Source organism: Pangasianodon hypophthalmus, chromosome 5 (genome assembly GCF_027358585.1).
Source record: "Pangasianodon hypophthalmus isolate fPanHyp1 chromosome 5, fPanHyp1.pri, whole genome shotgun sequence".
NCBI lineage: Eukaryota > Metazoa > Chordata > Actinopteri > Siluriformes > Pangasiidae > Pangasianodon > Pangasianodon hypophthalmus.
Window position 1 is genome coordinate 10,846,586 of NC_069714.1, and position 14,422 is coordinate 10,861,007.

Below are 14,422 nucleotides of genomic sequence, written 5' to 3' on the forward strand. Positions count from 1 at the left end.
TCTGTTTATTTTATAGTTATTCATCTAAAAGTATATTTAGTATCTACTATGACTTATTCCACAACTACAGTGATACTAATAGCAAAAGGCATTTAGTTATAAGAGCTGATTTATTTGTAAATCTGACTTTAATGTGTTAAAAAAGATAAGAAAGATGAAAGGGTGCAATTAACTAACTGTAAAGATGAAATCATTCGGTTCAAGCAAGGTGTATTCCATGTCAGTGCACAGTAGGAATAACCTTTATTTTTTTTTTAAATAATAGCGCTATAAGTTGGTAATTAGTACATAAATCAGAGTCAGCTTTTATGATCCATTTCCTGTTCAAACAGGAAATTCACACGGTATGAACTCTCCATTTTCACAGTTTTTTTAAAGATATAATTAGATAAATACTATTACAAATGCAAGCAAAGATCTTTATTCAAACTTTATTCAGTGGTTATAACAAATTATTTTGGAAAGCACATTCAAAATGAAATAAATGTCAGAGCAAATACAGCATAGTTAAGTATCCCACTATGGGTTAGTCGAACAGCAAGCATACATACCAAAAGAGTTGAAATGTAAACAGTCAGTAAATACTGAAAGGCTACAGACCGGAATAGGAATGGTGAACATTTAGAGCTGAACTCTTACACAGTTTCCAAAACAGAAGCAATTTCTTTGAACTGTCTGTAGAAGTTCTGAAAAAAGAAAGAAAAATGACAGAAGTAAATCACTTTAGTCTGCCTACATCAACTGAATGGCATTAAAAAAAAAAAAAGTAATTTTAGCAAACCTGGAACTGAAGAACTGTCATTTCAAAGGACTTGTAGGAAATCTCTCCAGATGTGTCTGCAATTTTCATCAGGACGGAGATGTATGGGGAGTTGAACGAGCGACATGTGTCCGAGCTCACAGCTATCCCCAGCTTCCACTGGATATCTACCAGCTGTAAGTAAACAGCTTTTCTTACACACACACTTGTCTTACCACAAGATAACAGATTTTACTACTCTATAGAGTACACGTGTCAAACTCAAGGGAGTAGTACCTACTACTCAACATTTTCACTCTAGGCCAGTAATATCTAGATTTACACCAGACCTCAGTCTTAGACCTTTAGATTCAATGATTGAACCAAAATACCGAAAATGTATCAGCCAGTGTAGAGACCTACAAATATGTGGAAAAAAAGAAGCTGATGGAGTGCAAACACAAGACAAGAGACTACGGATATGTATGTTCAATGCAGAGATAAGCCCATGTAAGTTCTTCATAAATGTCTTGCTTAAAATTATGCATTTTAGATATTCAAAAAATGAATATATATCTTTAAATTTTTAAAATTAACTGGCCCTTGAATTGGCATAATGAATGTTATCACCTAATCTTTCATACAGCTGAATAAGTTTTTTTAAGCCTTTATTTACATAGAAGTGACCAACTTTCAGAGTCTAGGTTATTTGGTATTAATCAATGCAGTATATTAAAAAATGAATAGCATTAGTTTATGGTCCTTCAAGAACTCACAAATTGCTAATGTGGCCCCGAAAGAATTTGAGTTCCAGACCACTGATATAGGGAATTATTATGTGATTTAAGCAGACACATACCTGTCCAATGCTGGCCACAGCCTGAACCTCCTGGTGTGCTTTTACAAGAGAGCCATGTTCAGTCCACAGCTGGTGCATGACTTGTAAAGATGATTTGGACCATTTAGAAGTACACTCTCCTAATTTAGTGACCAGACCATCAGCAGTGAGGTTAGTCTTCGCAGCTGATCTACAACAAATTACAATTATAGAAACGGTTAGCAAACACACACACTTACCAATATCAGGAAGCTTTATATCTACAGGCATATCAAAGAGATCAGCATTCTATCAATTTGTTACGAGCACCAAAAAGGCTTTTGGTTGTGTTTAATATCCTATATATAGCCTAATATCAGAATGAAATTCTGTCTCACAAAATTCAAACAACCAAAGACAATGATCTACTCACTGGGAAAATCATGAGCAAGTTTATTTTCTCGCTATCTGCATTTTATGCATGATACGTCTCACACATCTTATCGTTTTGAATGTAGTTGATGGCATACATATAAAAAGGACTACCTTGAATTTCATGACATTCAGATATACTTTACCTAAAATTAAATGACAACAGTCTAATAATATCCTGAACAGCTTTCCAGTCAAGGTTTATACCAGCTCTTTGAAATTTCTGTTGAATAAGCAGATATTAGCAGTAAGTATGGAGAAACATGTTCAGTGTTCCAAAACAGTGCAAAATGAAGATGTACTTGTGGTGCCCAACTGACCTGGTAGTTTTCAACCAAATCTACTGCACTGCGCTTTCCTTCAAGATGAAGCAGAATCTCATGACACTGGAACAATAAAGAAATGAGGTCAGATTTGTAGTCAGAATAAAAGAGTCTTTTTTTTTTTTTGTTATACAATAAATATACAATATATGGCCAAAGATTTGTGGAAACCTGACCATCACACCAATACGTGAGCCTTCCACAAACTGTTGCCATAAAAGTTGGAAGCACACAATTGTATAGGATGTCTTTATATGCTGTAGCATTACAATTTCCCTTCACTGGAACTAATGCCCTTAGCCCAAACTTGTTCCAGCATGACAATGCCCCTGTGCACAAAGCGAGCTCCATAAAGACATGGTTTGCTGATGTTAGTGTGGAAGTACTCGAGTGACCCAAGCCTGGACCTCAACCACACTGAACACCGTTGGGATGAATTGAAATGCAGCCTGCGCACTTCTTGTCCGACGTCAGTGCCTGACCTCACTAATGCTCTTCTGGCTGAATGTCACAAATCCCCACAGCCATGCTCCAGAATCTAGTGGAAAGCCTTCCCAGAAGAGTGGAGGCTGTTATAACAGCAAAAGTGGGACCCACTCCATATTAACACCCCTGGTTTTGGAATGGGATGATCAGCAAGCCCATCTGGTTGTGATGGTCAGGTGTCCACATACTTTTCACCATATAGTGTACAATTATACAATAAATGAATTTGACTCATTATATAAATTGAACAAAAACACATAGAATACACTTGGTGCTTACTGTTTCTTCAAACACTTCGGATGGCAATTTCCCAATGTTCTCAACTACAGCCACATCTGGAAAGAAATAATCATTTGAATTAACAGGCTATCAGGCCAAGATCAGCTGCCTTAATGCTGAAATGTATACCATATTTAATTAATATTAAAATTACAGTGCAGGTAGCTGTTAGAGACAAAGATGAATTACATGTATTATAGAAGAACAGAGAAGTGCAATTACCAATAGGCTATATAACTATGGAAATAATACTATAGTAATAATCTTATTATATCTCTACGTTGTAACTTATAAATCTCTGACAATTGCTATAACAAGCAGCCATTTTCTAACTTCGCCTTTCTGCAATGCAAAGCAGAGCAGGTAGAGATACAACGACGTCTAAAGACAACACTAAAACTCATTAAACGTTTTATTTACAAACTCACCAGATGATATCTCCATCCTGAAGACGGTAGAGAGCTAGCTACAAAAAGACTGCATTCAACAAAGCGCAACTCATAAAAGTCTTAAAGTTTCTAAAAAGGAAACGGCATTTTCTTTGTTTAAGGAATAATATTTTTAAAACAAAACAAAAACAAATTTTCATTTGTTTTTAAAGGTCTTCCTCTCTACGCTGACAGAAAACGAGTTACTTCCGCATACGTCATTTGCGTCCTCGTTGATTGGCTGAAATTGTAATTCATTCACGCTGCGTGTTGGAATGTAGTAGTTTTTAATAAAGGCGCTTAAATGATGGTACAGACATGTTCCCTGTATAAGTGCATATGTGGAAGTGTGAGATTGGCTATGCGACGTTTTTATATATAAAGAAACGTTTATAATGAGGCTTAAAACCATCATGTTTCTGGTCAGAAGCAGCAGGAAAGTGGCCTATCGCACAGTGTAAGTAAATGAATAAACCACTGCAAACAAAGATCCCGCATATTCAGCAGGATACACACGGAAATGATAGATATAAATCATCCACCTTTATGTTTTGCGTACGGTTTAGTAGGTTTGCAGCGCCATCTACTGGCACAAACTGTCTTTTCTGTTATTTGTCATTCTCATAAAAAAAAATCCACTAGCATGTGATCTCCTGTAAAATGTGCTTTTTAAATAATAATAATAATAATAATAATAATAATAATAATAATAATAATAATAATAATAAGCTTTTAGATTGTAGATGATTAAGATTTTTAAAGACATAGCAATATTGCCTTACTGAAATACAGGTCTAAGAGAAAAGGAACATGTTGCAACTTATTGTATTGTAGGCGCTTAAATGGGAAAACAGCTTGTGCCTGTGCCAAACGTATATACTGCATGTGGGCTCAATCCCAAATATGCTTCCCCATAGGCTATGTGCACTACAAAAATACTAAATAATGGCTTAGGTCAGTATCTAGAGCAGTGTATGCCCAGTGTGAGACTCACTGTAAGTGCTAGAGCTCGGCGAATTGAAGAAGAAGAAGTTTTATTTGTATAGCGCCTTTCCACAAGCTCATTTGCATAATGGGCGGGGTTTGTGTAATTATATACCAGGCTTCTACAGGTAAAGTTTTATTATAATGAAGTGCTAGAGTGTGGAAAAGTGAAGTCTGGTTATAGTGAATGGAGATGAATCCCCCGGTGGATTATGACTCTACTGAAGATGGCATTTCCAAAGTAAACGCGAGGTATTGGTTATATACTGTATTATTTGGATACTTTATTTGATCTTTCCTGTTTATATAGTCTCCTGAGCGGTAAGAGTCAGTATCAGCTGTGTGTCAGGTGATCATGGGTAGCCATCTCTCGAGTGTCGCCCCTTTCAGTGATTTTTATTGTGATAAAATAAAAGCTTGACATATGAGATGTTGATTATAATGTAGGACGTCCCGTTGTTGTTATCAGAGTTTAGCTAGAGCTGGTAGTAACATTAAATAAATACTATCTTCACATACAGTAAGATGAATAGTAGCTATCACATGTGATGTGTTCTGAATAAACAAAATTTGAAAAACATATTTAAATTATTACACCTGAGTTCTGTCGAAGGACACCTTCAAATTCAGAGCTAATCAGTGTTAACACAGTGTTAACTGCTATTCTTCAGTATTTTGGAGTGTAAGATAAATGCTGTGCATTGAGTTCAGGTTTTCTATAAGTTTGTCTTGGACAAGGACAAGGATTGTTTGTTTGTTTGTTTGTTTGTTTGTTAGACCTGTCACCACCTGCCAGGTCTTCTTCATTAACCCTTGTGTTCTGTTTTGGTCAAAATGGCCCATTTTTAATTTCTTATTTAAGTGGAACCATAATTTAAAAATGTGTTTTCCAGCATGAATCTTTATGTGCTGTGTTTATTTTCTCTGTTGAACATGAAAAAGTACAAAACTACTTTGGGGCATTTGCTATTCCCTGTAATGAAGCAAATTTAATACTGACCGAGAGGGGGAAAAGTGCAATTGATTAATTGAGTATTTTTCTTTTGTGATACTTTTTCTGTTTCTTTCTCTTTTTTTGCATTACTTCTCTTTTTTTGGTGATAATCCTTCCCCCTTTGCATTTCTCTTTGTTATTTCTACTTCAGTTTTGGCCTGTATAAAAGAATTTATAATGATAAACAATACACATATGCTTGTCATTTTTTTTAAACCATGTTTTTCTTTTCAATGTTTGACTAAACAGTAGGTATCAAAATACTTGGTACCCCTGATTTTTCTTATCTGTAGAGTAGACAAGTATGGATTTCAGCATTCTGAAGATTTTAACCATGAATCCTATGAGGAAATGATGTCTGAGTATTTACCAGTGCTTGCTAGAAGATCAGAAAAATGGTCAAGGCTTTTAAAAGAAAACACTAAAGTGGATAAGAATCTGAAAGGTAGGCTTGGCACACCCCCACACTGAGCTTTATTTTATTATTAAATGCCACATACACACATTATCTTTCATTATTGAGTCACTGCATGGTTATTATGGGCAGTGAAGAGATATGTGAGGAAAGGAGTCCCCAGCAAACACCGTACTCTGATCTGGATGGCTGCCAGTGGAGCCCAGCAGCATCTGCAGATGAACTGTGGTTATTACAATTCTCTCCTGAACATTCATCATGACCCCACGCTGGAAGAGACAATACGCACTGGTCAGTCTCATCCTTTTCTCTTTCAGATGTGTAACATTGTTGTGATCAGCCTATAGGCTGAGTCGTTTTATGTGAAGCCAGCACTGACACAGTCATGTCACCTGCCAGACTTGCACAGAACTTTCCCAGACAACATTCAGTTCCACGACTCCTCCCAGCCTTGTTTACTGAAGGCTCTGTTTAATGTTCTTGTGGCATATGGACACCATAACAAGGATGTTGGATACTGTCAGGTACAATGCTAGTACACTAATGCACTGTTAAATTTATATTACCCCACTACAGATAATCCTTCTTCTTTTTTTTTTTTTTTTGCTTATTAGTTGCATTTAAGAAAGTATTTACATCATTCTTAATAGACTTGTAGTCATGCATTCAACTAGCTGACAGCTTTAACAGTATTTGCTCAGGCAATAATTTGGCTAAACTTGTTCCACTGCAAATGTTTGTAGTGTCAATTCACAGTTTTTTCCTGTTTTCAAGGGAATGAACTTTATTGCAGGATACCTCCTTATCATAACTAAAGATGAAGAAAAGTCCTTCTGGTTAATGGATGCTTTGCTGGGTAGAATCTTACCTGGTCAGTGACCTTTTTTTTATCCCTTAAACCATTAGTTAAACCTTTCTCACAGTACACTGGCCTTCCATTCTGCCGGGGAAATGGAAATCGACTCATAGGACATTTTCAATCAGTATAAACAAATTCATTATTTTATCGCCATGAGTCTATTAAAAGATTAGTCAGAAGACTGTTGGGTTTCTGTATATAAAGTATTGTGACTCTGTGTTTAGCTGCTGGTGAGCAGGGCAATAAGAAAAGCAGGGGTGTGAGCCCCCTGCTGGGGAAACAATTCACACCTCTCTACAATAACACCGGTATAGGGATAAAACACATAACACAACTAAAGTTTTTTAATAGTAAAACACCATATACAACTGCCACAATAAATTATAATATTTAAACCTAGTAGGCTAGGTAAAAAAAAGAAAGAAATACTTATGGAAAACCTGCAAATTCTTAAAGCCCTGAGTGTCTACCTTCATATGAGCCATTAACCACTGCTGTGGCATGTGACATCACAAATAAATTCAATGCTGAATACGGGTATCCTCAAAAAACAGTGAAAATTCCATTTTTTTGGCCTCTGGTAAAAAGAGTTAAAGAAACACACCAGTGTTTTTGAACCTAATTCAACCCATCACATGTGTAGCATATGATTTTTTACTACAGACAATTGCTGCACATTTCTCTGTATTTAGAAAAGACATTTCTACCCAAAACTCACTTTTAAAGCAAGTCTAAGGGCAGCTGTCTATGAAACATTTACATAATGTGAATTATGGTATTATTAAATAGGACACTATTTAGTTTTTATTACATTTTACTAAATGGGTTTTCTGTTCTTTTCTCAGTCCAGAAAAATATGTTGAGATTGTTTGTCAGTGGTAATTGCACACAGGTTCAAAACATTGTAATATTCCTCTAAGATTAGATACAAATGCAAAATGCTCATGTCTGTAACCCAGATTACTACACACCAGCCATGCTGGGACTAAAGACAGACCAGGAAGTCCTTGGAGAGTTGGTGAAGACTAAGGTGCCTGCAGTGTGGCAGACTATGACTCAACACAATGTGATGTGGGACCTGGTGGTCTCAAAGTGGTTTATTTGCCTTTACATTGATGTTCTTCCTGTGGAGGTGAGGAAAGATCTGTAGATATACTTTGAACTTTCGAATTAGCAGAAAGTAAATATTCATCTAAAACAACCAGCATTGAATGAGATCATATTTCTAAAATGAATCAAAATGCCTGTGGACACTGGGTTATATCTTGCCAGACAGTGCTGCGAATATGGGATTGCCTGTTCTATGAGGGCTCCAAGATCCTATTCCGTGTGGCCCTCACATTGATTCGTCATCATCAGAAACTAATCCTACAGGCGCAAAATTTTCCAGACATCTGTGAGCATTTCAAACAGATCACGCATGGGGAGTTTGTGGAGAACTGTCATGCATTCATGCAGGTAACATCCATAATCATTATAAAACCAGCATAAGACTTTTGTTGTGTAACATTTAGGCTGATAACATGTTTAAAGTTATGAATGATACAATCCATCTGTTCCGTAGCTATGCATTTAATTAAGTCTCATTTATAGCATACAGTTAGAACTGTTCATATATGTGATCTTATCTCACCTCAGAATATCTTTACGGAGCCTGGGAGTCTCTCCATGGCAACAATCACTAAACTCAGAGAAATATGTCGAGAACGCATACAAGCTCAGGATTCTGGACGATAATGGTGATAACAATATTGTATATTCACTCCACAAAGGACAGTGTGAATGTGGATAGTGTGTTGGACCAAATTCAACATGAAAAATCTCACAGGTCTTTCTTTTCTTACTTTCTTTTTTAAATCATATTTTTGTTAAAAAAAAAATTATGTAAGAATGTACTATGAACAATGATTTTATATCTTTCTACACAGTGGCTTGCGTAAGTATCCCCCTTCAACTTTTCCACATTTTGTAGTGTTATAACCTGTAAACGAAACTGACTTAATTGGGATTATATGTCATGAATCAACAGAAAAAAAAATAAGGCAGAATAGTTTGCAAAATTATTTACAAATGAAATTAATAAAAAAAAATTTTTTTTTTTACTATTTTCATGGGTTGTAATTGTGTAAGTACTCGCCCTCATTGCTGTGAAATTTGTTTCTGGTGAAACCAGTTGCCATCAAAAGTCACATAATTAGTTGCATAAAGTCGACCTGTGTGCAATTGAAGTGTCGCATGATCGCAATATAAATACACCAGTTCCCGGAAGGCCCCAGAATTTGTTAGAGAGCATACCAAAACAAACAGCATCATGAAGACCAACAAGCTATTAAACCACTTGGGACAAGGTTCTAGAAAATAATCAACCTTAATTTGTTTATAAAAAATATCTCAAACTTTGAACAGGCCACAGAGCACCATTAAATTCATTTTTGAAAAATAGAAAGAATATGGCACAACCATGACCCTGTCTGAAGGAGGCCATCCAGCAAAAGTCAGTGACCAAAGGAGGGCATTAGTCAGAGAAGCAACCAAGAGGCCAGGGGTAACAGTCAACATGATGCTACCACCACCATGTCTCACTGTGAGGATGACGTTCTCAGCATGATGAGCAATGTTGGGTTTCTGCCAAATGTAGTACTTTTTGCTAAGGCCAAAATGTTGAATTTTGGTATGATCAGACCAGAGAACTTTTTTCCATGTTTGCTGAGTTTCCAACTGAGTGTCTTGAAAAACTCCAAATTCATCCATTTGGTACCTCTTCCATACAACCCAGCTTTGTGGAGTGTCTTTACAGTTTTTAATAATGGATTTAATAGTGCTCCCTAGGATGTTCAAAGTTTCAGATTATATATGTACAAGGGTGGACTCTGTTACTAACTAATAATGTGATTTCTATTGGCAACCGGTTACACCATAAATAATTTAAGGGTTTCACAGAAACCTGGGTGAATACTTATGCAAACACAACTAACATTTTCTATTTGTAAATAACTTTGCATAAATAACTTTATATTGAATCTCCTTTAAATATTATGAGTGATTTTGTGTAGATTCATGATATGTAATTCCATTATGTCCATTTCAGTTACAGGTTGTAACTTTATAAAATGTGTAAATGTTCAAGGGGAGTGAATACTTACACAGTGCACTGTACATGATAAAGAGATGACATGACACCAATCAACCACTTTTTTCCCTTTTATTTGTCATTGCATTTATATATAATCTACTGTTATACAACACCTGCAAGATATGGATTGCAACACATCATCCTCATTCAAAATACACTATGCCAAAGCATTTCACACTAAGGCCAAGTTGCAAATAAAAACACCATTAACACATCAGTGCACTGTAAGAGTTAATTATATCAACACACTCTCTCTCAAGCATTAAATGCTGCTTAGTCCCACAAGCAGAATGAAGACCATAGTAGTTCATATCAAATAGTCACATTCACAGTATGAAAATTATATCAATTCAACAGTGGTTTCATACTGTGAGTGGGACTTAGTGCAATATTAATATATAAGAAATCCTCATTTACCAGTTGAGTGGCCACTGATTTCTTGCGTTCCAAAGCATGCTGGATGGCAAAAGCAGTCTTGATGTTTAACACTAAATGGTTTACAGTTTGCTAGTAACATGTGAGCTATGTGTAGTGAGCAGTAGAAACTTGTTGCAAATGAACTTTCTTGTTAAGTCAACTATCATGTCAAATACATCTATACATATCAAAAAAGCCACCGTGTTTTTCATACGAACTCATCCATGCTACAAATATATTCTTGTAAGCTTTATAAATAATGATAGTTTGGAAAGAAAAGTACCAGTTTACTCTTGCATGAAGCACCTTCGAGTGGAGGATAATGGGGTCTGAGAGGTATTGAGAAAGGTCTCAGTGCAGCGAATGCAGCCTTGCTATCAGTTGTGTATAAATGCGGCTCTCTCTTCAGCTGCTTCTCACTGGGCATACTGTATGAATTACTCAAGGCTACCTGTGCAATTTCACTGTTACAACACTTTTAAAAAAGGAAACAGACTGAGTACAATGCAAATTTACCAATTCTGTGTCTGTTTTTTTCATGGCTCTGTGTTCCACAACATTGCATCTTTACCATCATACCTTACAGTCTGAATCATGTCAGGGGCAGGGGAAGTGTTAAGTACTCCCTTTTATAGGTGATGAAAAATAAAACTATAGCAGCTATTTTCCCTAAGTAATGCTCCTACTTGTAATATTGAGCTTGCACAGAGCTGAGGCTCTCACTGGGGTCCAGTTTCAATCTACTTTAGCCTTTCATTATACACACCATGAAGGGAAATTCTTGTCAGTTTTAGCGCTAGTCTGTGCTTTATCTAAGACCTAGGCCTTTCAGTAATGCTACGTATCACCCGTTCCAAAAAGAATGCCCAGAGTTGCGCAAGATTAAATATTCTTAAACTATTTTCCAGTTATTATACAACTTAAAGTCCAGAAGTCACAGGATCACCTCAGGTAATGGGCATAATGGCAGCATGAGAATAGCAGAGGGCAGGGCAGGGCAGGTAAAAACGTGTGGCTTTAATGTGCTAGGATCCACTGATTAGCGGTGGCTGCATATTCTGGTTTGCAAGCTTACATGAGCAGGTTTAAATCGTCTGGTAGCCAGCATGGCTTCTCCTCCTGCCAATCAGGTAGGCCAAGAGCACAACTAACACAAGGCCTGCAAGAGCAGCACCCACAGCGATAGGAATCAGCATGTCATCTTTATCCAGGCCACATTCCTCAGCTGAACAGGAAAGAACCAAAGAAAGAATGTAAAAGGCATACATGTAAGATGTAGTCTAAGTATTTTGTATATGTGAGCACAGAATGGGGCTAAACCCTGAAAAAGAAAAGGAATTAAAATAAGACTACCTGCTCCAAACTCATTTCCATTGACACCAAAAGGCTGCACCTGTAGATGGAACGTGTTCAGGGAGAAATTCTGCCCAACAGTCAAGATCAGCTCTTGACGGCACATGTAAGAGTAGCCCAAAGTTCCCTGAAGGTAGTCTAGACTAGTGTTACTGACAATCAAGGGCTCTGAGAAGATAGAAAGACCATTCAATTCAATACATTTAAATGATTCAAACTTAAGTATACCAATTTCATTCAGTCATTTAATAATAACTTACGAGACATGTCTGGCAAGTTGATTGACAGTGCCAGTCCGTTAAGGTGATACTTGTTAGTTGTAGAATTCTGGAGGGGAACAAGCACCATTTGAAATGCCATTTGACTCAGTGAAGGATAGGAGTGCTTAGCAAAGAATATATTCTAGATGGCAAGTGAGGATGTGGGGTAACTAATGAGGAGAGAAAGAGTCGGGGAATTAACTGACCAAAAAGAAGAAGAAAGTCAAGGTTGTGTTCTCCTCCATGAGTTTGAGTGTTGCAGTGTCAGCCTTACAGGATCCAGAGCTATTGGTCACTTCTGGTTGCAGGTTAATGATATCCTGAACAGCCTTCAGGAACAAGAGGATTTAGAACAGATCACAATTAACACATGGCTACTGGACACACAACATTCAAAATGTGAAAAGTCATGCATCAGGTATACAGAGTAAATGCCAATTCACACGGCCAACATCATTTCAGCCTGACTGGCCGAACTGTGTAGTTACTCGATTGCTTACCTGAGTTAAAAAACACCAAATAAAACCAAAAAAAGCAACTCTGCTGTAAATTCTCACATTATAAAGTTAAGTTATGTGTCAGCCAGTCAGTTTGATTACACAACAGTTATTCACACTAAAATGGAAGTAAAAGGAAGGCAAGTTCACAGTCTGCACCTGCTTCAGGTGTGTTTTTTGCTTTCCTGGTGTGTTTTGGAGCAGAACAAAAAAAATCAGCCTGGCAAACCTTTGCTCCAAGGTAGATTTGGGCAATTTTACACTGTTCTGTGTCAGCGTGAGGTTCAGAGAGTGTGAATACCTTGCCCTGCGAGCGAGAGGTGTAAGTAATGTTGAGCTGCAGTCCCATGCGGGCCAACAAGCACGCGGTGCCATTGTTGGTGACGTTGTAGGACCCTCTCTCGGGGACACTGGGAGGTGAGGGGGGAGTCGGAGCAGAAGTGGTGGACAGCACGTCGCTGGACAAACTCGGGCATAACGTTACAGCTGTAATGACACAATCGTTCATGCTGAAATCGATTTGTTTATGATACCGAGTATCTAACATATAGAGCTTGTTCTGCTGTTACAGCAGACAACACAGACATCACGGCGATGAGTCAAGTAATGGACTAGTTAGTTTAATGTGTGAGAAACACTAAAGTAGAGATTTCTCTTAAGGCACATAGAAATATTAAAGCATGAAAAGAAAATGGCTGAAATAGTGGTAAGCGCAGAAAGAACTTATTGCTTTTATCACATTAATAATCATCAATATTAATATTATTATTAATAGTTGTAAATAATAGTATGCTTTTATTAGTAGTAGTAGTAATAGAAGTAATAGTAGTATTGTTATCTAAAAATCAAAGTCAGTCTACAACCAGGGGGCCAATACTATTAATCAGTATTAAATGAGACTTGTTGGCCTGTAATTTTTTTTGTGTGTCAACTATAAATTTGTTAATATGATATTAGACGTATTCCATTTAAAAGAAATGGGTTTATTATTATTACTAGAATGCTAAAGGTTATTATATACTGTACCCAGCAGCAGGAGAGTCAGTCCAGGAGGCAGAGGGTGTTTTCGGCTTTGAGGTTTCATGTTTCCAGTGGAGTGACTAGCGTAAACCAAAACACACCGGCCCAAGACACTAATATATATATATTAAGCTAATATTAGCACTCTAACCAACTAACACACGTTTCCTAATAAGAATGTAATTAATTCTACAGTTTAAAAGCCGGCTGTAGAAGTTTTTCCTCATTAGCTTCTTTCCTACACCTCTAAAGCTCACTCGGATAAACACACGAACCCAGTTTGTTTTTGTCTCGTGCCCGAGTCTCTGGTCTGCTAACCGCACCAGGAAGAAAGAACGCAGTCATGTGATTGACTGCCACACATGGGCCGTATTCCAAATACCAAACCACTAGACATATAGTTCACTACACAGGGCATAGAAGCCATTATTTCCTGCCGTATGTATGTAGTGCGCGGATATAGTGAGAACAGAACCTTTTAGACAAGCACCATGCGCATGCGCAAATCTACTAAATCTTGACTAGGCGATACAAAATAGGTTAATACTAATCACCACATTTTCAAGCTGATTTTCCAGTTCAGGGTTTATACTGTAGATTTAACAAGACACGATTTAAAGGGCAGGAACAGGATTTGTGAATAGGATTTGTTAACAGCAGACCAGACAGCAATGCTTAAACCCTGTGTTGGAATATTTACAGGCTTTTAGTGTCTGCTGAAATTTGAAGATGAACGTGTTGAAATACATACTGCTTTCCCCCCCTGAGCTCTAGAGTACTTCATATGCAACAGTCAGGCTTGGTTTATGTCTGAAACACTTTAACAGTGGATGCACCCCTGACAGGTTAACGCACAGAGCCCTCTGCCCAGGAAAATGTTTGTTCCCTAAGTTCCCCTTGGGCCCCTTGTCTACTCAGGGCACATGGAATCACCCCTGCCTTGCCCAGTTTACATCCCACCCCCAGTCCCATTTATGGCACCTGTG

The 14,422-nt window shown here is 37.3% G+C and overlaps 3 protein-coding genes across 3 annotated transcripts; 1 reads left to right on the forward strand and 2 right to left on the reverse strand.

Moving 5' to 3' along the window:
• Positions 1–405: 405 nt before the first annotated feature.
• Positions 406–3,739, reverse strand: commd6 (COMM domain containing 6). The gene is made up of 7 exons (XM_026912739.3): positions 3,505–3,739; positions 3,077–3,132; positions 2,309–2,374; positions 2,135–2,211; positions 1,599–1,767; positions 782–934; positions 406–686 (listed from the first exon to the last, which is right to left on the reverse strand). The coding sequence occupies exons 1-7, from the start codon at positions 3,518–3,520 to the stop codon at positions 636–638; spliced, it is 588 nt and encodes a 195-aa protein (XP_026768540.3). The 5' UTR covers positions 3,521–3,739; the 3' UTR covers positions 406–635.
• An 882-nt stretch (positions 3,740–4,621) lies between these two features.
• grtp1b (growth hormone regulated TBC protein 1b) lies at positions 4,622–10,106 on the forward strand. The gene is made up of 8 exons (XM_026912865.3): positions 4,622–4,740; positions 5,776–5,927; positions 6,030–6,188; positions 6,297–6,421; positions 6,672–6,768; positions 7,716–7,888; positions 8,029–8,214; positions 8,395–10,106. The coding sequence occupies exons 1-8, from the start codon at positions 4,676–4,678 to the stop codon at positions 8,491–8,493; spliced, it is 1,056 nt and encodes a 351-aa protein (XP_026768666.3). The 5' UTR covers positions 4,622–4,675; the 3' UTR covers positions 8,494–10,106.
• lamp1b (lysosomal associated membrane protein 1b) lies at positions 10,017–13,778 on the reverse strand. Its single transcript, XM_026913031.3, has 6 exons — positions 13,443–13,778; positions 12,718–12,902; positions 12,126–12,248; positions 11,920–11,986; positions 11,660–11,827; positions 10,017–11,531 (listed from the first exon to the last, which is right to left on the reverse strand). Exons 1-6 carry the CDS (start codon positions 13,498–13,500, stop codon positions 11,392–11,394), a joined length of 741 nt encoding a protein of 246 aa, XP_026768832.2. The 5' UTR covers positions 13,501–13,778; the 3' UTR covers positions 10,017–11,391.
• Between the last annotated feature and the right edge of the window lie 644 nt (positions 13,779–14,422).